Source organism: Salvelinus sp. IW2-2015, linkage group LG26 (genome assembly GCF_002910315.2).
Source record: "Salvelinus sp. IW2-2015 linkage group LG26, ASM291031v2, whole genome shotgun sequence".
NCBI classification, from domain to species: domain Eukaryota; kingdom Metazoa; phylum Chordata; class Actinopteri; order Salmoniformes; family Salmonidae; genus Salvelinus; species Salvelinus sp. IW2-2015.
In genome coordinates, this window is record NC_036866.1 from 17,705,757 (window position 1) to 17,728,394 (window position 22,638).

The 22,638-nt window shown below is 43.1% G+C and overlaps 2 protein-coding genes across 2 annotated transcripts in view; one reads left to right on the top strand and one right to left on the bottom strand.

Moving 5' to 3' along the window:
• The window catches only part of plcg2 (phospholipase C, gamma 2), an 18,114-nt gene extending 6,890 nt beyond the window's left edge, over window positions 1-11,224 (top strand). The window contains exons 5-32 of the mRNA XM_023970756.2: window positions 105-152; window positions 288-372; window positions 1,070-1,150; window positions 1,403-1,446; window positions 1,579-1,651; window positions 1,794-1,895; window positions 1,989-2,107; window positions 3,313-3,398; window positions 3,520-3,637; window positions 3,778-3,946; window positions 4,448-4,543; window positions 4,747-4,827; window positions 4,974-5,143; window positions 5,238-5,438; window positions 5,556-5,856; window positions 6,036-6,104; window positions 6,253-6,362; window positions 6,447-6,543; window positions 6,693-6,759; window positions 7,105-7,280; window positions 8,073-8,175; window positions 8,423-8,626; window positions 9,496-9,635; window positions 9,752-9,863; window positions 9,991-10,158; window positions 10,239-10,327; window positions 10,416-10,612; window positions 10,776-11,224. Coding sequence (XP_023826524.1) covers window positions 105-152; window positions 288-372; window positions 1,070-1,150; window positions 1,403-1,446; window positions 1,579-1,651; window positions 1,794-1,895; window positions 1,989-2,107; window positions 3,313-3,398; window positions 3,520-3,637; window positions 3,778-3,946; window positions 4,448-4,543; window positions 4,747-4,827; window positions 4,974-5,143; window positions 5,238-5,438; window positions 5,556-5,856; window positions 6,036-6,104; window positions 6,253-6,362; window positions 6,447-6,543; window positions 6,693-6,759; window positions 7,105-7,280; window positions 8,073-8,175; window positions 8,423-8,626; window positions 9,496-9,635; window positions 9,752-9,863; window positions 9,991-10,158; window positions 10,239-10,327; window positions 10,416-10,612; window positions 10,776-10,818 — 3,349 coding nt within the window. The 3' untranslated portion in view covers window positions 10,819-11,224. The remainder of the gene's footprint in view (window positions 1-104; window positions 153-287; window positions 373-1,069; window positions 1,151-1,402; window positions 1,447-1,578; window positions 1,652-1,793; window positions 1,896-1,988; window positions 2,108-3,312; window positions 3,399-3,519; window positions 3,638-3,777; window positions 3,947-4,447; window positions 4,544-4,746; window positions 4,828-4,973; window positions 5,144-5,237; window positions 5,439-5,555; window positions 5,857-6,035; window positions 6,105-6,252; window positions 6,363-6,446; window positions 6,544-6,692; window positions 6,760-7,104; window positions 7,281-8,072; window positions 8,176-8,422; window positions 8,627-9,495; window positions 9,636-9,751; window positions 9,864-9,990; window positions 10,159-10,238; window positions 10,328-10,415; window positions 10,613-10,775) is intronic.
• Window positions 11,225-11,310: 86 nt separating this feature from the next.
• LOC111952704 (C-Maf-inducing protein) overlaps window positions 11,311-22,638 on the bottom strand; it is a 47,101-nt gene continuing 35,773 nt past the window's right edge. Inside the window, 10 exon segments of the mRNA XM_070435177.1 lie at window positions 11,311-16,388; window positions 16,489-16,559; window positions 17,250-17,355; window positions 19,421-19,567; window positions 19,785-19,832; window positions 20,208-20,348; window positions 20,457-20,573; window positions 20,664-20,771; window positions 20,859-20,907; window positions 21,024-21,050. Of these exon segments, the coding sequence (XP_070291278.1) occupies window positions 16,335-16,388; window positions 16,489-16,559; window positions 17,250-17,355; window positions 19,421-19,567; window positions 19,785-19,832; window positions 20,208-20,348; window positions 20,457-20,573; window positions 20,664-20,771; window positions 20,859-20,907; window positions 21,024-21,050 (868 nt within the window). The 3' untranslated portion in view covers window positions 11,311-16,334.

Below are 22,638 nucleotides of genomic sequence, written 5' to 3' on the forward strand. Positions count from 1 at the left end.
ACACACACACGTGAAAAGACCACAAACCTAAACCCATATACTGTACACACACATTATATGGACGATAACTGACCATTACTGACCATATTGTTTGTTGTTTCCAGCTGGTTGAGGAAACAGATGTATTCTATCAATCAGACTAAAAAGAACCGGTAAGAACAGTTTCAACCCTCAAAAATTGATTTAATCCTTGACTTAATTATACCACTTTTTGTGCCAAATCCCATTCTGCCCCTTTAGTAATTTCCCCAATTCAATCCATTGTTCTTTTAATTTGTTCTCCTCAGTATCACCTTGAAGGAGGTGAAGTCTCTTCTGCCACAGCTCAACTACAAGGTCCCCGGCACACGTTCCCTGAAGGAAAAGTTCTCGGTAGTCATCCCCTTTTCATCCCCCTTCACACCTTCATCCTCACTGCTGCCAAAGCTTTAATGAGTTGTAGAACCAAGGAGCTGAAGTTTCCCTCCCTCCTTGGCCAGATAAAAACTTGGGCAGTAGAATTAATTCTATTCATGAGTTATTTTAGATGATAATAAGTGGTCTTGGGCACTCAAGTGATTTCTCAAATGTAATAGAATTGAAGTATGTATGTAATAAAATAAATTGTAGTATTCTGAACCAAGGGCACTACAGACCCGGGTTTGATTCCAGGCTGTGTCACAGCCGGCCGTGACCGGGAGACCCATGAGGCGGCTCACAATTGGCCCAGTGTCGTCCGGGTTAGGGGAGGGTTTGGCGGCCAGGATTTCCTTGTCGCATCACGCTCTAGCGACTCCTTGTGGTGGGCCGGGCGCCTGCAAGCTGACACCGACACATTGGCGCGGCTTCCTTCCAGGTTAAGCGAGCAGTGTGTCAAGAAGCAGTGAGGCTTGGCAGGGTCGTGTTTCGGAGGACGCATGGCTCTTGATCTTCGCCTCTCCCGAGTCTGTAGGGGAGTTGCAGTCATGGGACAAGACTGTAACTACCAATTGGATATCACGAATTTGGGGAGAAAAATGGGGTAAACAAATAACAAATATAAAAAAACTATTCTGAACCAAACATTGTCCATCTCCCTCTTTTGTTCCAGGAAATTGGAGCAAGGAAAGATGTCTTGAACTTTGAGCAGTTTCATAAATTCTACAATATTCTAATGTTTGATCAGAAAGATGTGAGTCATAATTTTACTGCACTACTACACTCTCTAAGTAGAAAATGCTGAACAGATACCATAAATTACTGATAATTTAACTTCTCTTACAGTATGTATTGATATGTGTGTTCACATCGGAAGTGTTAGCTAGCATATCCCATTTTGCATGTTAAATATGATTAGACAGACTTTGTGCAGTCAACCAGTGTGTGTGTGTGTGTGTGTGACTGTGTATTGACTTGTAACTGGTGTGTGGATATGTTTAATCAGATTCTCGAGGAGTTCAAAAGGGAATCATGTGCTTTCATCATGGGGTGGGTCTTTCTTTTCATTGAAAAATGTAGTTCAACAATCACAAATAATCATTTACTCAGCTTTATTATACCGGTAAACTTGAGTCTTGTTGACGGTATGTTGGTGGGTGATGTGGTTTTTCCCTACTGTAGTAGTACAGATAAACCTGATGCCTCTGCAGTTCTTCTCCATGATTTCCAACGATTTCTTYTGTACCAGCAGAAGGTAAGATCAAGCTATCTATCAATTATGAAATTGGTAAAACTGGGTCTGTTTCTGTCAGTGTTTAACCTGCTACCTGTTATCATTACCTTTATTGWAATTTTTTATCTCTATTTTCCTCACTCTCTACGTTTCTCTTTCTCAGGAGTCATGGGCCAATGACCTGAACCAGGTTCGAGAGCTGATGACCACCTTTATAGACGACACCATGAGGAAGACCAACGATCCAGAGTTCACCGTCAGCGAGGTGGGACACAGTGTTCGATGTGTGTGTGAATGGGGAGTGGAGAACGATGTGTTATGTTTGTCACAGCGCTCTCTCTCTCTTCTCTCACTTTAGTTCCTCAGTTTCCTCTTCTCTAAGGAGAACTCGATTTGGGATGAGAAATACTCAGAGATGTGCAACCTGGATATGAACAACCCATTGTCCCACTACTGGATCAATTCCTCACACAACACGTCAGTACCGCCACATAACACAAAAATACAACATAACACTATGAAATGAACACTACTTAACTTTTTTAAAATAAAATATATTGATGCAATGCGTTAAAAAAAAAGGGTCAAGGTGCTGCTTTTTAGACCGATTTGCCTCATGATTTGTCAACTCCTGTACAATTTCTCTGTCCTTCAAACCGGAGTGCTGCTGCAGGCTCTTTGCACGTCTTGACCAATCCGATTTGTGGAAATCGCAGGTCGCGCGGGATGGGCGCAACGCACAAAGCTCAAAGCGGGATCTCCAATTTCCTCCTGTATTTAATAAGCAACCGTGATAGCACATCACTCCCAATAGACACGAGCAAAAGCTCTTACATAAATGCAGCAGCCTATAGAGCTAAACATTAGCGATAAGACTTGCTGTATTGCATGGAAACGAGAGTATTTTTCAGTCTGATCAATTGTAGGCTACTAACAACAGCAGCTGAATAGTCTAGCCTATGTGCTCTTGTCGCTCTGGCCAGGGTAAACAAAGAGGAAACGTGTATTTATAGCCCATTTGTTTGTGAGAAAATTTGAATGGGATAAAATGTGGTTTATATTCAAGCTTGGGCTGACTAGGCTACCTAGACTTTATCAAACCAAACCTGGAATTAATCAATAGGCCTAAACACAATAGCTGACATAGACTGTGAGTACATGTTTTATTAGGCCTACAATTGCATAGGGCAGGACTACACGATGCAAACCTGCATAAAGCAAGCTCAGCTCTGTTTGTTTTATTGTCCAATCATGTTGCTTTCTCCGTGTCTGTGTATAGGAAACACCTCTAGTCCTTAAAATATAATTAATATGAACAAGTACAAGGTTGAGGCAATTTGACAGGATTTTCATCCTCACCAAGACCAGGAGTTTTTCCATAATTAAAAAAACAACCATGTGACTTGATTAGGAAAACTATTTTCCTATCATAGCCCATATTAAACCTTTTTACAACAGATTAATCACATCATACCGTATAAGGTCTGGAGTTTTACCTGGTTAGTTTACCAGATCAGGAAACGCTACGGGCCCCAGAATGTTTTTTCACCAGACTACTCTGGGATCTGTGGTGCCACCTCTGAATAGGCTATGACTCATATTATAATAAACACACAAATGCTCTTTATGATTTGTTTGCATGTTGTATTTCTTGTTATGATGTTGTTATGTGTTTCCATCAGGTACTTGACTGGAGACCAGCTGCGGAGCGAGTCGTCCACCGAGGCCTACATTCGCTGCCTGCGTCTGGGATGCCGCTGTGTTGAGTGTTAGTTGTACACCTTCAACCTCACTAAAACAGTCCCTGCAATATTTTACTTTGCCCTCGTTACATTATCCATTTACTTCTATAGTTGGGAAGGATTATTTTGTGTTGTGTGGCCCTGTAGTGGACTGCTGGGAAGGGCCAGGTGAGCCCATCATATACCATGGCTGGACCAGGACCACCAAGATCAAGTTTGAGGACGTGGTGAAGGCCATCAATGACCATGCCTTTGTCACATCTGAGTGAGTCTGAATCTGTCTGAGAAAACTCACCCAAACTAATAAACATACCCACACCTGAGGTGCTTTACAACTGAGGACTGTAAATGTTTCTAGAACATTCTGTCTGTGTTGACTGAGAATTGTGGTGCTGTTGTTGTCAGATACCCTGTGGTTCTCTCCATCGAGGAGCACTGTCCCATAGAGCAGCAGAGGCAGATGGCTCGTATCTTCAGAGAGGTATTCCAGGACAAGCTGCTGATGGAGCCTGTGGAGCTGATGGCTGAACAGCTGCCCTCCCCCACACAGCTCAAGGGCAAGATCATCCTCAAGGTGAGGGCCAGCCCAGAGGGTACTATGGGGGTGGTGGTATGAGATCATCTTCAAGGTGAGGGCCAGCCCAGAGGATACAATGGGGATGGTTGTATGATATCATCCTCAATGTGAGGGCCAGCCCAGAGGATACAATGGGGATGGTGGTTGGATATCATCCTCAAGGTGAGGGCCAGCCCARAGGATACAATGGGGATGGTGGTWGGATATCATCCTCAAGGTGAGGGCCAGCCCAAAGGATACAATGGGGATGGTGGTATGATATCATCCTCAAGGTGAGGGCCAGCCCAGAGGGTACTATGGGGATGTGGTGGGAGGGAATAATGTGAAGAATTGGGTCACAGGGAAAAACGGTTTCCGGTTTCCGTAGTATGTGGTACAGCATGTTACAGTAAAGTGATTCATCATCATGATATGATGGGCTATACAGATGACAGTCAGTTATTACTTGCGTGGTGGGTCTGTGGTGGTCCAACACCCCTCCCCTCCTCACCCCTACAGCACAAGAAACTGAGTGTGGAGGGAGGCATCAGCGGAAAGGACTTCCGAAAGGGAGAGAAGCAAGGAGACCTGCATATCTGGGATCCAGTGGACCAGGTAACTTAGAGACCACCTGTCCTGTTAACATGATATGGTTCCAAGCTAGTTCCTTAGAAGTCTGTAGGCCTATTTGGTTCAGGAAGTGTGTTGTATATTATTGTATTTGTTTCATAGTCATAGCATTGTTAGTGTATATTTTGTTGTTGTGATGGTTGCCGTTGTCAACTATTCTGACATTGTGCCTGTTTGTCCGCCTGTAGCGATGGAACAAGCACTACTGTGTGATTTCAGATGACACACTCTATTACGCAGAGGAGGAGGAGGAGGATGAGCTCAGGAAGGTAAACAACAGAGAATAGTTAATTTCTAATTGTAGGAAACAAATGATCATTGTCACGGTATTTAATTATTACATAATTATGACTGTTTTTTACTGCCCTGCCTCCCTCCCTGCCTGCCCCCCCCCCCTCCTCCCTCAATGCTGTAGTCCCCAGAGCTCCACACGTCTGAGCCTTGGTTCCATGGGAGGATGAGTGAAGGGAGGCAGACAGCAGAGAGGCTGCTTCAGGAGTTCTGTGCTGAGTCGGGAGGCAGGGATGGCACCTTCCTGGTCCGAGAAAGTGACACCTTTGTGACAGACTTCACCCTCTCGTTCTGGTACGCCAGCTTGTCTTCAACTCTACTGCCAGTACGTGTCCTGTGTTTAGATCTCTGCGGTGCTGATGCCTGTTTTCGGTGGGTTATACTGTAGGCGCAGTGGGAGGGTCCAGCACTGTCGTATCCGCTCTGGCTCAGAGGGAGGACATACTTTCTACTTCCTGACTGATAACCTGCACTTCCCCAGTGTGTACTCACTGATCCAGCACTATCGCGACATGCCCCTCCGCTGCCACGACTTTGACCTGCGCCTCACTGAGGCTGTGCCTCGACCCAACCCACACCTACTGGAAGGGTGAGTTACATAGGGTCATCTGACATAGAGTATGTCTGAATTTAAACATGCACACAGGTACACAAGAATGCACACACTTAACACGTAGATTCTCTCTCTGTGTGTTGTGGTGGTCAGGTGGTTCTATAGTAACCTGAGCAGAGGGGAGGCAGAGGACTATCTGTTGAGAATCCCCCGGGACGGAGCCTTCCTCATCAGACAGAGAGAGGAGAGCGACTCCTACGCTATCACCTTCAGAGGTGATGGCAAGGTGAAGCACTGTCGGATCCAGAAGGATGGCTCTATGTACGTGCTGGGAACCACCACTGAGTTCGAGAGCCTGGTGGAGCTGGTCAACTACTTCCGTAAGAAGCCTCTGTATCGCAAGATCAAACTACGCTACCCTGTCACACTGGAACTGGTCAGCCGCTTCAGCACGGTAAGAGAGAGGGACGGGAGAGACTGGAGGCAGAAAAGAGAGGATGGGAGAGAGATATAATGGGGATGAGAGGAGGGCAGAGGGAGGGAGAAAGGGGGGCAGAGACTGGACTGCTGGGGGAGGAAAGGTTAAGTAGAGTATGTTTTCTGATAAGTGTCTTCAATGGTTTGTCTGTGTAGGAGACAGACTGCGCCTCACTGTATGATATGAAGATGTATGTGGAGCCAAATGAAATCGAGCCGTCACTGGTATGTTCACATATTATGTTAACTTGTTTCCCTTCATTGAAATTATGTTTATATATTTTCTCAGGCAATGTCAATGTAGTGTGTGTATCTATGTTTGTATGTGTATTAATGTATGTACCTGTTGATGTACTGTGTTTAACCCCATCAGCCGAAGAGTACAGTTAAAGCTCTGTACGACTACAGACCCATGAGACCTGATGAACTGAACTTCTGCAAGGGGGCTCTGATCCACAGTGTGTCCAAAGACAGCGATGGATGGTGAGGCCTCAGAACACAGACACACACGATCTGATCCCAGGTCAGATTAGGAACATACTAACCTCTCTCTGCTGCTCCCTATAGGTGGAAAGGGGACTATGGGGGAAAGTTGCAGCTATTTTTCCCTGCCAACTATGTTGAGGAAGTGTCCAACAATATCAAAGCTGAGTCACAGGATCAGGTAGGAGGAGTGATCAGTATTTTGCATGGTGTTACTGTATTACTGGTGTGGAGTCAGTCTGTCAATGACATTGTGCATTTGTGCTGTATATTTCTTGTTTGGTAAGAGTGTAATTTTAGAGATCTACAGTGTACACATTTGTCTCACAGGTCATGGAGGACAATCCTCTGGGGGATATGTGTAAAGGAGTTGTTGACATTTCCAAGTGTAACGTTGGTGAGTACAGTCATTCTGTTACATCTGTTTTACATGTTGTCCAAACACAGATAATCTATATCAGAAACATGCTATCTTCACATGATTAACACACTACATACCAAACCCCCAGTCCTTCCACACAGCACGTGCTCATTAGACCGACTGCTCTTAAAACATACCTCATATCAACGGTTCCAAATGGATCGTTTTAGACCACGACACCGTACACTTGATAAATATACATGTAGACACAGTCTAGTCCTGTACCCAAACACAACACTGTATTATATATACAGTACATTACACATAATAAATATTTTACTTTCTCTTCCCCATGCTCCCTCCATCCCGCTCTCTTCTCAGTGAGATCGGCAAAGAATGGGAAGTCCCATGTCATGACACTTCAGATGAGTGATTACGACAGTAAGATTCATTTTGACTTTGCGGCAGAGTCACTGGAAGACCTGTTTGAGTGGTACCAGGTGGCCTGGGACATCACCCAGAGAGAGATCACCAAGCAGCACAACAAGCAGTTAGAGGCTAGTATCATGATATAATTCCATTTATAAACTGGGTGGTTCGAGCCCTGAATGCTGATTGGCTGACCGCCGTGGTATATCAGACCGTATACCACGGGTATGACAAAACATTTATTTTTACTGCTCTAATTACGTTGGTAACAAGTTTACAATAGCAATAAGGCACATCGGGGGTTTGTGGTATATGGCCAATATACCACGGCTAAGGGCTGTGTCCAGGCACTACGCGATACGTCGTGCATAAGAACAGCCCTTAACTATGGTATATTGGCCATATACCACACCCCCTCGTGCCTTATTTCTTAAATAACCCAACGGCATATATACGTAAGAGGCTAGTATGATATCTTTATATCTACCATTCCAAAGCTGTATAGCCCAGCGTATATTGTGATGTCATGCTGAGAGGAAGCTGCTACACAGCCAGGGGGTACCAGGCGTCTTCAGTGATGTCATACTGATAAATCAAATCAAATTGTATTTTTCACATGCGCCGAATAMAACAGGTGTAGACCTTACCGTGAAATGCTTACTTACAAGCCCTTAACCAACAATGCAGTTTTCAGAAAATAGAGTTAAGAAAATATTTACGAAATAAAATAACAATAATGAGGCTATATACAGGGGGTACCGGTACCGAGTCAATGTGCGGGGTACAGATTAGGGACAGGAAGCTGTCTTCAGTGATGTCATGCTAACAGGAAGCTGTCTTCAGTGATGTCATGCTGACAGGAAGCTGTCTTCAGTCATGTCATGCTGACAGGAAGCTGCTGTGTGTTTTCTGTCCTCCAGATCAAGCAGCAGGAGGAGGTGGAGAAGAGTGAAGAGGTTGCCATGGAGATGTCTGACCTGGTGGTGTACTGCCAGCCTCGGAGCAAGGAGAAGGACCGCTTTGGTACGATCCACAGCCCTACCACCCTTACCACCCACCTAAGGCATTCATCCTATGACATGCACTGCAATACACATTAGAGATTTCAAATGTGTGTTTTCAAATTAAATTCAATCCACCCTTTACTCACACTCATATTATTACTACCAGAATATGTCACCCTCCACCACAGTCAGATGTGGTCGACTCTCTCCTCTCAGTATTGTTCTGATCAAACTTAGTCTGCCCATTACCAATCATGCCCCCACAGTGAACTACTGCTACAAAGAGATCCGCTCCTTTGTGGAGAACAAGATCCCGGCCAAGAACAAAACTCCAGACTTCCTGAAGTACAACCGCAAGTCCCTGAGCCGCATCTACCCCAAGGGCCAACGTGTAGACTCATCAAACTACGACCCTTACCCTCTGTGGGCCTGTGGCTGCCACATGGTGGCGCTCAACTTCCAGACTGCAGGTTGGTTTGATGAGCATGTGTTAAAGATGGAGGGGGAATGAAAATATGTCCATGTGCCCAGTGGTGTAAAGTACTTAAGTCGTTTTTTGGGGTATCAGTACTTTACTTTACTATTTATATTTTTGACTACTTTTACTTTTACTTCACTACATTCCTTAAGAAAATAGTGTACTTTTTACTCCATACATTTCCCCTGATACCCAAAAGGACTCGTTACATTTTGAATGCTTAGCAGAACAGAAAATGTCCAGTTCACACACTTATCATCCCTACTGCCTCTGATCTGGCGGACTCACTAAACACAAATGCTTAATTTGTAAATGATGTCTGAGTGTTGGAGTGTGCCCCTGGCTATCCGTAAAAAAATAAATAAAAAATAATAATAAAAATTGTGCCCACTGGTTTGCTTAATATAAGGAATTTGAAATGATTCACACTTTTACTTTTGATACTTTTGATACTATTTAAAACCAAATACTTTTCCTCAAGTAGTATTTTACTGGGTGGCTTTCACTTTTCACTCCTTTCCTATTAAGGTATCTTTACTTTTACTCAAGTTTGACAATTCAGTACTTTTTCCACATGCCCTTGGTAGAGCAAGACACTTAACATTTTAGGACAACTTATGTGCATACATTTTTATACTTTTTATGTACTGATCCCACAACCCAGGTGTTGCAAGAACCATGCTTTACCAACTGAGCTACACTAATTTGCAACAGGGACTCTACTACTATGGCTGATCTTGTCAAACAACACATTTCACTGCACCTATCCAGTGTATGTGACAACAAAAACATGTGTTCACAGAGATTAGGAAAGTGCTTGCTCGGTGTCCAAGTGATGTTCATGTTTGTTTATGTCCCCAGATAAGTATACTCAACTCAACAGTGCCCTCTTCAGCCTTAACGGACATACAGGCTACGTGCTACAGCCAGAGATGATGCGCTCAGACAGCTATGATCCACATCTGGAGAAGAGGAAAGTCAAGTTCACCCTTACTGTCAGGGTATGGCTCTGCTCATTGTCCAAATGTATTTATTTACACTGACATTTCCCTGCTAATCTTTCATATGGTAAACTGGTTACTGTTGAGCACTGATTTTGTTGTGCTGCCCCCTGTAGGTGATTGCTGCCAGACACCTTCCTAAGCCAGGCCGTAGCATTGCTAGCCCTTTTGTAGAGACAGAGCTGTGTGGACACACAGAAGATAACAAGTTTAAGACCGTCGTCTATCGTAAGGAGTGGGAGTGGATAGAATTACATTCTTCCCACAATGCCGTCCAGCAAATTAATGAAACTCAGCTTGTGTGTGTTGTTTTAAAGATGAAAGGATGTTGGTAATGGGGCTTATATTTGTTCAGGTGACAATGGGCTGAACCCGGTGTGGAAGGCTCCTCCAGAGCCGGTGACGTTCCCAGTCCATGAGCCAGAGCTCACCTTCCTGCGCTTTGTGGTGAATGAGGAGGACATGTTCTCAGACCCTAACTTCCTGGCTCAGGCTACCTTCCCTGTGAAGGGCATCCGCTCAGGTAGGACACACAACCACTAATATGTGGTGCATGAACCCTTAAGCCCCTCATTTACACACTTCTACACTGGTTCATCTTAGGGTACCGTTCTGTTCCTCTGAAAAATGGCTTCAATGAGAGCATAGAGCTGGCGTCTTTACTGGTCTACATCGATGTGCAGCAGGTGGAGGTGAGACACACTGCATGTTGACAGCCTTTGGTGTTAGTGGTGGTGTTTGTGCATCTGGATGGTGAGCCTGTGTCTGTCTGCCAATCAGAAAGCAGAGGAGGAGCTGTACTCGTCGTCCAACCAACTGCGGAGGCGGCAGGCTGAGATAAACAACGAGATCTTCCTGTACGACACCCACACCAGCCTGCAGCGTTCCCCCCCCCCACAGCTCCGTGATGACCTCATGAGAGAGTTCAGCACCAATGAGACACAGTTACAGAAGATCCAAGATACCTGCAAACAGAAGTAAGCCTGAGTTGTGCTCTATTCAAATCAACGTTTATTGGTTGCGTACACAGATTTGCATATGTTATCACAGGTGCAGCGAAATGCTTATATAAAAAGAATAATAAAAATTGTGAACAGAAATGTCATGATGATAAATTAATTTTATCTTATCTGGTCCTAGGATAAAGGAAAAGAAAATCAACAACAGTAAATTTTATTCCTGAGGGCAGCTCATCTTGAGCCTGCGTGGTTGCATCCCAAACTTCAGTCTTATAAAGCCAAGGCCAACAGAGAGAAAATGTGTGATGTGTTTAACATTTGCATAATTTTGGGTGTTAATGGGTTATTAAGATGAACAGTGAAAGGTGCACTTAGCAGCATCATACTGATAATTTCTCTGAAGTTTTTGAAGAATACATTAAGTCATGTAACCAGTGTATTGTTCGTTTCTTTTTTGTTCTCAACAAATGCATTCTTTAACTACTGATATATTGTAGACATACAGGGCTATTTGCAGGTGAAACTGTTGCTTAGAGCACATTATGTTGCTTTGATAATCCTTCTGTTTATATTTTATTTTATGGTTCCTCTGCGTAATTTCAGTCAATAAAATATTACCTCTTCTGCTGACTATCTTCGCTTAATTTGATCAGATTAAACTATGGCATTTGAAAACAGTGAAACTTACACAGAACCTATAAATAACTATGCAGCACTCACATTTTAAACATATTCACAGACAGTTTATTTTGATTGAAATGATTTCACATCATAGTATTTTATTTTCCTGTAGAAGGTCTTGTATTTTTATTACAACAGCCACAGAGCAGTAGTAACCCAGCTGTAGAAGGTCTTGTATTTTTATTACAACAGCCACAGAGCAGTAGTAACCCAGCTGTAGAAGCAGATAACGCAGACAAGAGGAAATGAGGGGAACATTTGAACTGCAAAAAATTACAGGAATCATGGGAAATCTAGTTTATGTCCATCACTGCGTTAGCAGGGGGGCTACAGCAGCAGGCGCCCCGCTGTCAACCACATTAAGACTCAAGCCGCGGGTCACAATTCAAATTAGAGAAATCTTTACAAATTCAGAAAAATTAGTACAGGTTGTAATATCACCTCTGAAAAGAGAGGAATGAGGAGAGAAGAGAGTGAGTTAGAGGAGACATAAACCAAAGCAAAGCACAGTGAGCTCCACAGGAAAACGATATAACAAATGGATTCGTTTTTGTCACAATTTCCTCTACAGTACTAAAACCCTCCACATTCAAACCTCTACGTCTCCCTCTTTAGCCAGCTGCAGATATACATTAACGTTAAAACGTTAAAAACTAGAGGAACATCAGGGCTACAAAAAAATCCTCAGGTCAGGTTCCCACATACATACTATGTTCATATCATTACACACAGTATGTCACCAGTGTACAACCTGTACAGTAACCAGTACACTCACTGGCATACATACATACTATGTTCATATCATTACACAGTATTTTGTGCACAAGCTAATGTGTCCAGCAATACAAAGGTCTGTAATCACACACCAAGGTGATTAAATCGCTGGTTTATGACATGTACTGCTTATCATTGAGCTTCGATCAGAACATTGTGGTAACCCATGGACAAAGGGTGTAGGTTGACTTCAGAGCTAGTGATCTGACCCTTTTCATATTCAAATCTTTAAAATAAAGTTACAAAATAAAAAAACATCAGCTGATGCAACATGTACATGCCAAAAAAAAGTCAGGCGACAAATAAACTCTTGATTAAAGTGATCAAATCAAATTAACAGTTGACAAACAAATCATTAAAAGATACTAACCATGAAAACACGACAGATTACAGTGCACTTTGTGTGAAAATAAAAAGTGAATGACCACACGCACATGTCCTAAAGATGAAGGCAATGACAGCCTCCCTAACAGGGAGACTAAGAAGCACAGAGGGGAGGGAGACAGAAAATTATATACACGTGTGTGTGTGTGTGTGTGTGTGTGTGTATATATATACATATATATACATACATATATATATACACACACACACACACATACATACATTATACAGGAAGTGACAGCATGAGATCCTAAGCCAGACCAAAGATGCCCATACACAATGAAATTTAGTGCCAGTAACCGTAATAGCACTCAAAATAAACATAGCATTGAACTCTTATTGGACGGTGTCCAACTCTGTGTTCTTTAAGTTCTGCCAAAACTGAGCAGAATTCCAGAGAATTCTGAAAAAACAATAAGTGGATGGGACCAGAGTAGAGCAGTCAAAAGAACGATCTGATTGTGTAAGACACCCTGAAAGGGCACAGAGAAGGGACAGATTGATCAAAGCCACCTACAGCAGAAGAGAAGAGACACAGAGGACAACACTGTTCTGCTGTTTGTGTGGGCAAAGTCACCACATACCTGAATGCTGAAATAACATTCCTTAGTAACAATATGGCAAATCAATTCAAAACAGGTGGTTTAAAAAAATTGACTTGTCCACAGTATGCCCATGTAAACAGAAAGTTTTCTTAGGATTTCAAATAAAGATTGAATGCAAAACATTTTAACCGAGATACATGTACTACTTTCATGGGTGAGGATACTCCAAACAGTGCCCTCTCTCCATGCTTGATGGGGAGTAGAGAGAAATGTGGTTCTGTGAATGAATGATTAGCACGTTAGAATCCACCGTTATGTCACGTTTCAGACCATACTGATGTTTGAAGCAATAGTTTCTTTTTTGAAGTACAGTATGGCAAACAATTGTGAATTAAAATCTTAATCTAGAGACTTTGGGCAGTTAATGTGCCCCTTTTTATCAGGGTCATCTACACACCATGCTGTTGCCTCTACAGAGCCTCTTCACTCCTGACATTGACAAAATATTTCTATCCCATTAAGAATGACCATGGCATGTATATCTACATCCACTAGCAAAAAGTGTCCAATATTCATCTCTATAAAAACATGCCTCATCATGCCAAAAAGGCAACATTGAGAGGTTGATGCAAGGTGCACATAGGGCCTCTGTTGAAGACACAACATGGATTATGTTAAGTTGCCTAGAAAGTGAAAAAAAGGTATATGACAAAATGAGGGGAGGCAGAAAAACAGGGATATGAAGAGAGAAATCATAAATACAAGGCAGTCCCAGACCACCTACTGCACAACCATTCTATTAAATATGGGAGTTATGTACAAACATGTTTTCCTTTTAATGGTGTTGCAACCGCAGAGCAGAGCTCCTGAAATGTCTGCTTTTAAAATGTCAACAGGGAATATATATATATATATAAATAAAACATACATACATACATACATACATACATAAACACAGTACCAGTCAAAAGTTGACACACCTACTCAAAGGTTTTTCTTTATTTTTACTATTTACTACATTGTAGAATAATAGTGAAGACATCGAAACTATGTAGTATCCAAAAAAGTGTTAAACAAATCAAAATATGTTTTAGATTCTTGAAAGTAGACACCATTTGCCTTGACAGCTTTGCACACTCTTGGCATTCTCTCAATCAACTTCATGAGGTTGTCACCTGGAATGTATTTCAATTAACAGGTGTGCCTTGTTAGAAGTTAATTTGTGTAATTTCTTTCCTTCTTAATGCGTTTGAGCCAATCAGTTGTGTTGTGACAAGGTAGGGGTGGTATACAGAAGATAGACCAAGTCCATATTATGGCAAGTAAGCAAAGAGAAACGACAGTCCATCATTACTTTAAGACATGAAGGTCAGTCAATCTGTAAAATTTCAAGAACTTTAAAAGTTTCTTCAAGTGCAGTTGCAAAAACCATCAAGCGCTATGATGAAACTGGCTCTCATGAGGACCGCCACAGGAAAGGAAGACCCAGAGTTACCTCTGCTGCAGAGGACAAATTCATTAGAGTTACCAGCCACAGAAATTGCAGCCCAAATAAATGCATCACAGAGTTCAAGTAACAGACATCTCAACATCAACTGTTCAGAGGAGACTGCGTGAATCAAGCCTTCATGGTAGAATTGCTGCAAAGAAACCACTACTAAAGGACACCAATAAGAAGAAGAGACTTGCTTGGGCCAAGAAACACGAGCAACAGACATTAGACCGGTGGAAATCTGTCCCTTGGTCTGATGAGTCCATATTTGAGATTTGTGGCTGCAACTGCCGTGTCTTTGTTAGACGAAGAGTAGGTGAACAGATGATCTCCGCATGTGTGGTTCCCACCATGATGCATGGAGGAGGAGTTGCCAATGTGCTTTGCTGGTGACACTGTCAGTGATTTATTTAGAATTCAAGGCACACTTAACCAGCATGGCTACCACAGCATTCTGCAGCGATACCCCATCCCATCTGGTTTGCAGTTAGTGGGACTATCATTTGTTTTACAACAGGATAATGACCCAACTCACCTCCAGGCTGTGTAAGGGCTATTTGACCAAGAAGGAGAGTGATGGCAGTGCTGCATCAGATGACCTGGCCTCCACAATCACCCGGCCTGAACCCAATTGATATGGTTTGGGATGAGTTGGACTGCAGAGTGAACGAAAAGCAGCCAACTAATGCTCAGTATATGTGGGAATTCCTTTAAGATTGTTGGAAAAGAATTCCATGTGAAGCTGGTTGAGAGTGCCAAGATTGTGCAAAGCTGTCATCAAGGCAAAGGGTGGCTACTTTGAAGAAATCTAAAAAATATTTTGATAACACTTTTTTGGTTACTACATGATTCCATATGTGTTATTTCATCGTTTTTATGTCTTCACTATTATTCTACAATGTAGAAAATAGTAAAAATAAAGGAAAAGCCTTGAAAGAGTAGGTATGTCCAAACTTTTCCCTGGTACTGTGTGTGTATCCTTCATATATATATATATATACAGAATATATGAAAGCAGAAATGTCTGGAAAAATACGTTCATTCAAGTTGATAAAAATTGATTGAGAGTGAACGTGTTATACAAGGCATTAGGCACAGTCTTGCAACTTTAATTTTTTTGAGGTAGCACCTCATTCCCAATGAAGGACTGGAAAGGCCCGACTCTGAACCTGAAAGAACCCAAACAAAACAACAAGACCAAAATGACAGTTGAATAGTCTTTTAAAGCTACATTTGGATTGACTAGAGGCAATATCAAAACAATGTACTGGAATGTGACCTGGTTATCCAGCCTTCATCAGACAAGGGTAGAATTGCTCCCAGTAAATGGAGGGAAGAGAGGTAATTTAAACTCAAAGGTCCTTAAAGAGAGCAGGAGAGGGAGAGGGGAGAAAGGGGCAAGATCCACCATTTGTTAACTTTGTTCTGTGTACATATGACACAACACAGAGGAAATCTATGACGAGTCTATTGAGGGCAAATAGGATGTGGACAGGGACTGAGTGAGCAACCACACATGAGAGAGAACGAGAGCAAGAGAGGGTCCCTTATGTCACAAGAAAGTGGGTCCTTGCATTTTGATGATGTCACTAAAAAGGAGGTCCTTGTATGTTGATTTCACAAGAAAGAACAGGTCCTTGTATTTTGATGATGTCACTAGAAAGATAGTAATTTTCCATGGACATGTTACTAGAGGTCGTGGCGTTTTGATGTCATCTCCAGATAAAAGTGTCCTCATCTAGAGATGGGAGAGGATCCTTTTATTGTTGATGTAAGAGAGGCTATGTGTTCCGATGATATCAGGTTATCCTCATGTTGGGATGATGTGGGAGTTGGTGTTCTAGTGATGTCATACAGGATGTGTTCACCAGGCCTCGGTGTAGCGGACATCCACCTCCTTCAGATTGGGGAGTTTTGCCTGACAGGGAAAGAAAGAAGATAAGAGACCAAAACAAATGTGATATTTGTTGATATACTAACATGTTCTTGTCAAGAGAGGGAATGACAGTTCATCTTACCTTTAAGTCATCATATGTGTCTGCTGTGAGCTTGGTGCTGTTCATGTTCAAACTGCACAGGCTCTTCATGGCTGAAAGAGACACGCATAAATAAGTCACCGTTCAGACACTGAGTCTACAAAATATTAGGAACAGCTTCCTAATATTGAGTTGCACCCCCCTTTTGCCCTCAGAACAGCCTCAATTTGTCGGAGCATGGACTCTACAAGGTGTTGAAACGTTCCACAGGGATGCTGGCCCATGTTGACTCCAGTGCTTCCCACAGTTGTGTTAAGTTGGGTATATGTCCTTTGGGTGGTGGACCATTCTTGATACACACGGGAAACTGTTGAGTGTGAAAAACCCAGCAGCATTACAGTTCTAGACAAAAACCGGTGTGCCTGGTACCTACTACCATACCCCGTTCAAAGGCACTTACATTTTTTGTCTTGCCCACCCACATTCTGAATGGCACACATACGCAATCCATGTCTCAATTGTCTCAAGGCCAAAAAAATCCTTCATTAACAGGTCTCCTCCCCTTCATCTACACTGACTGAAGTGAATTTAACAGTTGACGTCAATAAGGGATCATAGCTTTCACCTGGTCAGTTTATGTCATGTAAAGAGTAGGTGTTCCTAATGTTTTGTGCACTCAGTGTATATAGAGTTAGGATATTGTGGGAAGCCTGATCTATACTGAATGCATGAGGTCGTGTGGCAGGCCAGAAGTATATGGTATGCGAGAAGTATATAGTTAAATGATTGAGACGAGTTCTTACAGCTGAGGGACAGCAGGCCAGCATCGGTCACGGGTGTCTCACACAGATTCAACACCTGCAAACATGCCAAGTGTTCAGACAGCAACCGCAGTCCTGCATCTCCAAACTGAAGGAAAGACAATAACAGGAAGAAAGGAAGTCTTTCAAAGTCATGTCCAATTCAAATAAAAACAAAATGTGTGTGTGTGTGTGTGTGTGTGTGTGTGTGTGTGTGTGTGTGTGTGTGTGTGTGTGTGTGTGTTTTAATACTAGTGTGCGTGCGTAGGGTGGTAAGTAGCCTAGCGGTTAGAGCGTTGGGCCAGTAACCGAAAGGTCGCTGGTTCGAATCATTGAGCAGACAAGGTAAAAAATCTGCCGATGTGTCCTTGAGCAAGGCACTTAACCCTAATTGCTCCTGAAAGTCGCTCTGGATAAGAGTGTCTGCTAAATGGCTAAAATATAAACTGAACAAAAATATAAACGCAACATGTAAAGTGTTTTGTTCCATGTTGCTTGAGCTGAAATAAGATATGCACAAAAAGATTATTAAAAATATTTAAAAAACACACAAATTTGTTTACATCCCTGTTAGTGACCATTTCTCCTTTGCCAAGATAATCCATCCACCTGACAGGTGTGGCATATCAAGAAGCTGATTTAACAGGATGACCATTACAAAGGTGAACCTTGTGCTGGTGACAATAAAAGGCCACTCCTCTATACTATACTTACACATACAATGCCACAGATGTCTCAAATTGAGGGAGCGTGCAATTGGCATGCTGACTGCAGGAATGTCCACCAGAGCTTTTACCAGATCATTTAATGTTTATTTCTGTACCATAAGCCACCTCCAACATTGTTTTAGAGAATTTAGCACACCGTCCAACCGGCCTCACAACTGCAGACCGCGTGTGATCACGCCAGCTCAGGACATCCACATCCGGCTTCTTTACCTGAGGGATCGTCTGAGACCAGCCATCCAGACAGCTGATGAAAACTGTGGGTTTGTACAACCAAAATAATTCTGCACAAACTGTCAGAAACCATCTCAGGGAAGCTGATCTGCGTGTTTGTCGTCCTCACTGACTGCAGTTCGACATCGTAACCGACTTCAGTGAGCAAATACTCACATTCGATGGTCACTGGCACGCTGGAAAAGTGTGCTCTTAACGGATGAATCCCGATTTTAACTGTACCGGGCGTGTATGGCGTCGTGTGGGTTATCAGTTTGCTGATGTCAACATAGTGCCCCATGGTGGCTGTGGGGTTATGATATGGGCAGGCACAAGCTACAGACAACAAACACAATTGCATTTTATTGATGGCAATTTGAATGCACAGATACCATGACAGGACCTGAGGCCCATTGTCGTGACATTCATCCGCCTGCCATCACCTTGTGTTTCAGCATGATAATACTCAGCCCATGTCGCAAGGATCTGTACACAATTCCTGGAAGCTGAAAATGTCCCAGTTCTTCCATGGCTGTGTAACGGATGTGAAATGGCTAGCTAGTTAGTGGGTACGCGCTAATAGCATTTCAATCGGTTACGTCACTTGCTCTGAGACCTGAAGTAGGGTTTCCCCTTGCTCTGCAAGGGCCGCGGCTTTTGTGGAGCGATGGGTAACGACGCTTCGTGGGTGACTGTTGTTGATGTGTGCAGAGGGTCCCTGGTTCGCGCCCGTGTCGGGGCGAGGGGACGTACTAAAGTTATACTGTTACACCTGCATACTCACCAGACAGACATGTCACCCATTGAGCATGTTAGGGATGCTCTGGATCGACAGCGTGTTCCAGTTCCCACCAATATACAGCAACTTTGCACAGACATCGAAGAGGAGTGGGACAATATTCTACTGGCCACAATCAACAGTCTGATCAACCCGAAGGATTGCGAAGGAGATGTGTCGCACTGTATAAGGCAAATGGTGGTCACACCAGATACTGACTGGTTTTCTGATCCACGCCCCTACATTTAAAAAAAAAGGTATCTGTGACCAACAGATGCATATCTGTATTCCCAGTCATGTGAAATCCATAGATTAGGGTCTAATGAATTTATTTCAATTGATTGATTTCCTTGTATGAACTGCAACTCAGTAAAATCTTTGAAATTATTGTTGCAGTTTATATTTTTGTTCAATGTACGTGTGTGTGAATATTTACGCGTGTGAGTGTGTGTTCTGACCTGGGTGGACCACAGGTTGAGCTGTTTGAGAGAGGGCAGCTTGATGAGCTGTTCAGCACAGGCACTGGTGACATTGGTAAAGGCAAGACTCAGGTTCTCCAGGTTCCCAAAGGAGCCAGAGCTCAGTAGCCTTGCAAGGTCTGCATCCTACAGAGAGACAGAAAGACATGGTTGGATACAGAGGCAGCGAGAGACATAATAAAGCTGTTTGAGCTTAATTGAGACGGAGGGTCTGGGAGAGACATGAAGAAAAAAGAAAACAAATCCTACCAAATTTGAACATTTAGTTAATCATATGTTCATATGAAAGAAAAACAAAGAACCTTTAAAGGAATGGGAGTAGCATAATAAAAGCCAATCTCACCGTAGACTTGGAGGGCAGAGTAAGTCGGGTTGGGCCCCCTTTTCTTTGCTGAGGGAGAAAGGGAAACAAAAATGTTGACTGATTACAGCAGGCATTGCAGTTCCTCATTCAGACAGCAGGTGGTGTCTGTGAACAATGTGCCACCGATGAAATATATGAGGTCTTTTATATTAGATAAAGGGTTAATATTTCCTTGAAGAAACAACAGAGAAAGATTAGGTAACACAGAAGAATGAATAGATATCTCTAGCTGTGTCGACAGTGTAGAGTAGTAACTGTTTTAACGGAGCAGATACTACAGCTGTCCTCTGATGAACCAGATATCTAGTTCATTTTGCGGAAACATTGCAGTATAATTGTGAACGCGGTGCGAGGTTGAGTGTGTGGTGTTTGAGCCTTTGTTGGTTTACAGTAGTAACTCACCAGCTCTTTGAGCTCCCTCTGCCTGTCACACAGCTGCTCGTACATGTGAAGGCCCACCGGAGTGCTCTCCAGGGTGGAGATGATCTGCAGCTGGGTGTCCTTGTTCTCGATGATGTTGTACTCCAGCATCAGGCACAGGATCTGAAACACACACACTTGGGTCACTTCTGCTTCCTGTACACTTACACCTCTCTGCCACACACACTAATAAAAACATGTCAGCTCTGTGTTACGGGTGCACACACACACCTCAACCATGGTCTGGTTCCCACGCAGAGCCAGGAGCATGCAGGGTCCGAGCTTGTTTTCAGCCAGGGACAGGAGAAACTTCTTTGTTTTGTAGCAGGAACCCATAAGGATGTGGACCTGGAGGAGAGAATCAAAGGTCAAGTCCAGCCAATTAAAACAGGTGGCATGAGGGTTAGGATTATTAGGGTAAGAAAACCAAACACTCACCATGCTGGCAAAGAGCTCCCCATCATCATCACAGGCCACACCCCCTGGACTGTAGAGCTGGAACCAACCGTCCTTTCCAGAGCGCACACTGAGCAGACAGGAGTGGACCTGCAACAAGCACACAACCATGAGTACCACACACCCCAACCTAGCACTGAACAAGTGTGAAACAGTGATTAATAGAGCCACACTCACCTCCTGTCTGGGGTCTTCTGCAAACCTCTGAATAACATATTTCAGCTCTCTGTTCAAACAAACAGACAGGTCAGGCACAATCCTCAAGCTTTCCTTACCGATTCATCTGGACAGTAACTGAAATGTAACATTCGTTAACTAAACGTCATGGCTGTAGATACTTACTTTGTGAATTTGGCATGTGCAAGGGCCCTAAAGAGGAGAGAGGATAAACATTAAAACATGTAATACACTAATCATGATTAAATGGAAAACAACACATTTAAACACTTCTACCATGTTTACACTCAAACATGCAGTAAGGTGTTGAACAGATAGCAGCTGGATTGCATAGGAAATACAGCCCGTTTTGTTGTTGGTTTGAACGTATCTTCAAAACACACAAATACATGTCCATGTGAAGCTCTTAGCTTAGCTCTTAGTGTGGGGGTTCTGTCTGACTCATTCATTCTGGGAGTTGTGTCGGAGTGTTTTGCCCTTTCTAACGACGCCTGAATGCTTAGATTAGGCTCTGGTGCGCAGGTGAGCAGCAGGTGAGTCTCCCGGCTGTGACAACAACAGTCCTCTTTAGGTGACTGGTAATGAGGGCCCGGGCTGAGGAGCCAATTACAGCAGCAAGCCCGCAGCCCATCCCATCCCCCAGCAGGGCCCCTCAGCAGCACACCCACGTCAGTACCAATCCCAGGATCCTACACCTCAGAGAGAGGCCTTCACCCACAGTCCCAGCCGTAGGTGAGGGCGAACTTATGGGCGATTCACAATATATACTGTGTATAATTTTTATCTAAATGAATTTTTTTGTACAATTCAGGGGCATCAGTTGGGTATGGCAATCGCCATACCCTAGCTCAAGACCAAAAATGTAAAAGTAGGCTATAAAGAAAAGTAGGCTATAAAAAAAGTTGACTAAAAAAGTTGACTAAAATCATTCCAATCACAATTAAAATGCAACGGCAGTTAAGCGTATTGTGTAGCTGCCTTTAGTACCATGCGGAGTGTCGCTCTGAGAAGCTGCTAGCCTGCATGCTTTTCTCTCACTAAGAAAGTAGAAAGCAGAAACTGTGTCAGACAGTTTGCTTTGCCGGTCTGCCGTTAAGGCAGTGCGCCGATGGCTCTGAATTTAATGCCGGCATTTGAACTAGGCCTTGTAAGTCTCATGGCCAGCTGTTTTATTCACCGGTTACTGTCACATTGATGTCAACATAGGCGGCGTATCCAATAGGCTCGGGGAAGATGAGCTTCACCGAAAGTAAACAAAATTTGCTATATAAAATTACTTGTGCATATACAGAAAAATACAATGAAAAATACTACACCAGAGAGCCTGATTTGGCCAAAGAAGATCATTAGCTTGTTTTAAAAATTAGCCTACCAAATAGCTGATTGTTGTGTTGCAGTGGTCAGTGGAAAACAGTTAAATAGGCCTAGGCAAATCACAATATTTAAAAATACAATTGTAGGAAAAACAGCTTAGAAAGCAATGGCTATTAATGAAATGAGAAAACAAAGAAAAGACTAAATCTGTCTCTAGTTATCAAAATTCTCAACTCCCAATTAAGCAAACAGTAGCCCATCTTATTGGAACCAGCGGAGAGCATCGGCCGATATCCCTGACCTCAACAAACACCTTTGGGATGAATTGTGACGCCTACTGCGAACCAGATCTAATCGGCCAATATCAGCGCCCGACCTCACTAATGCTTGTGTCTGAATGGAAGCAAGTCCCCGCAGCAATGTTCCAACATCTAGTGGAAAGCCTTTCCAGAAGAGTGGAGGCTGT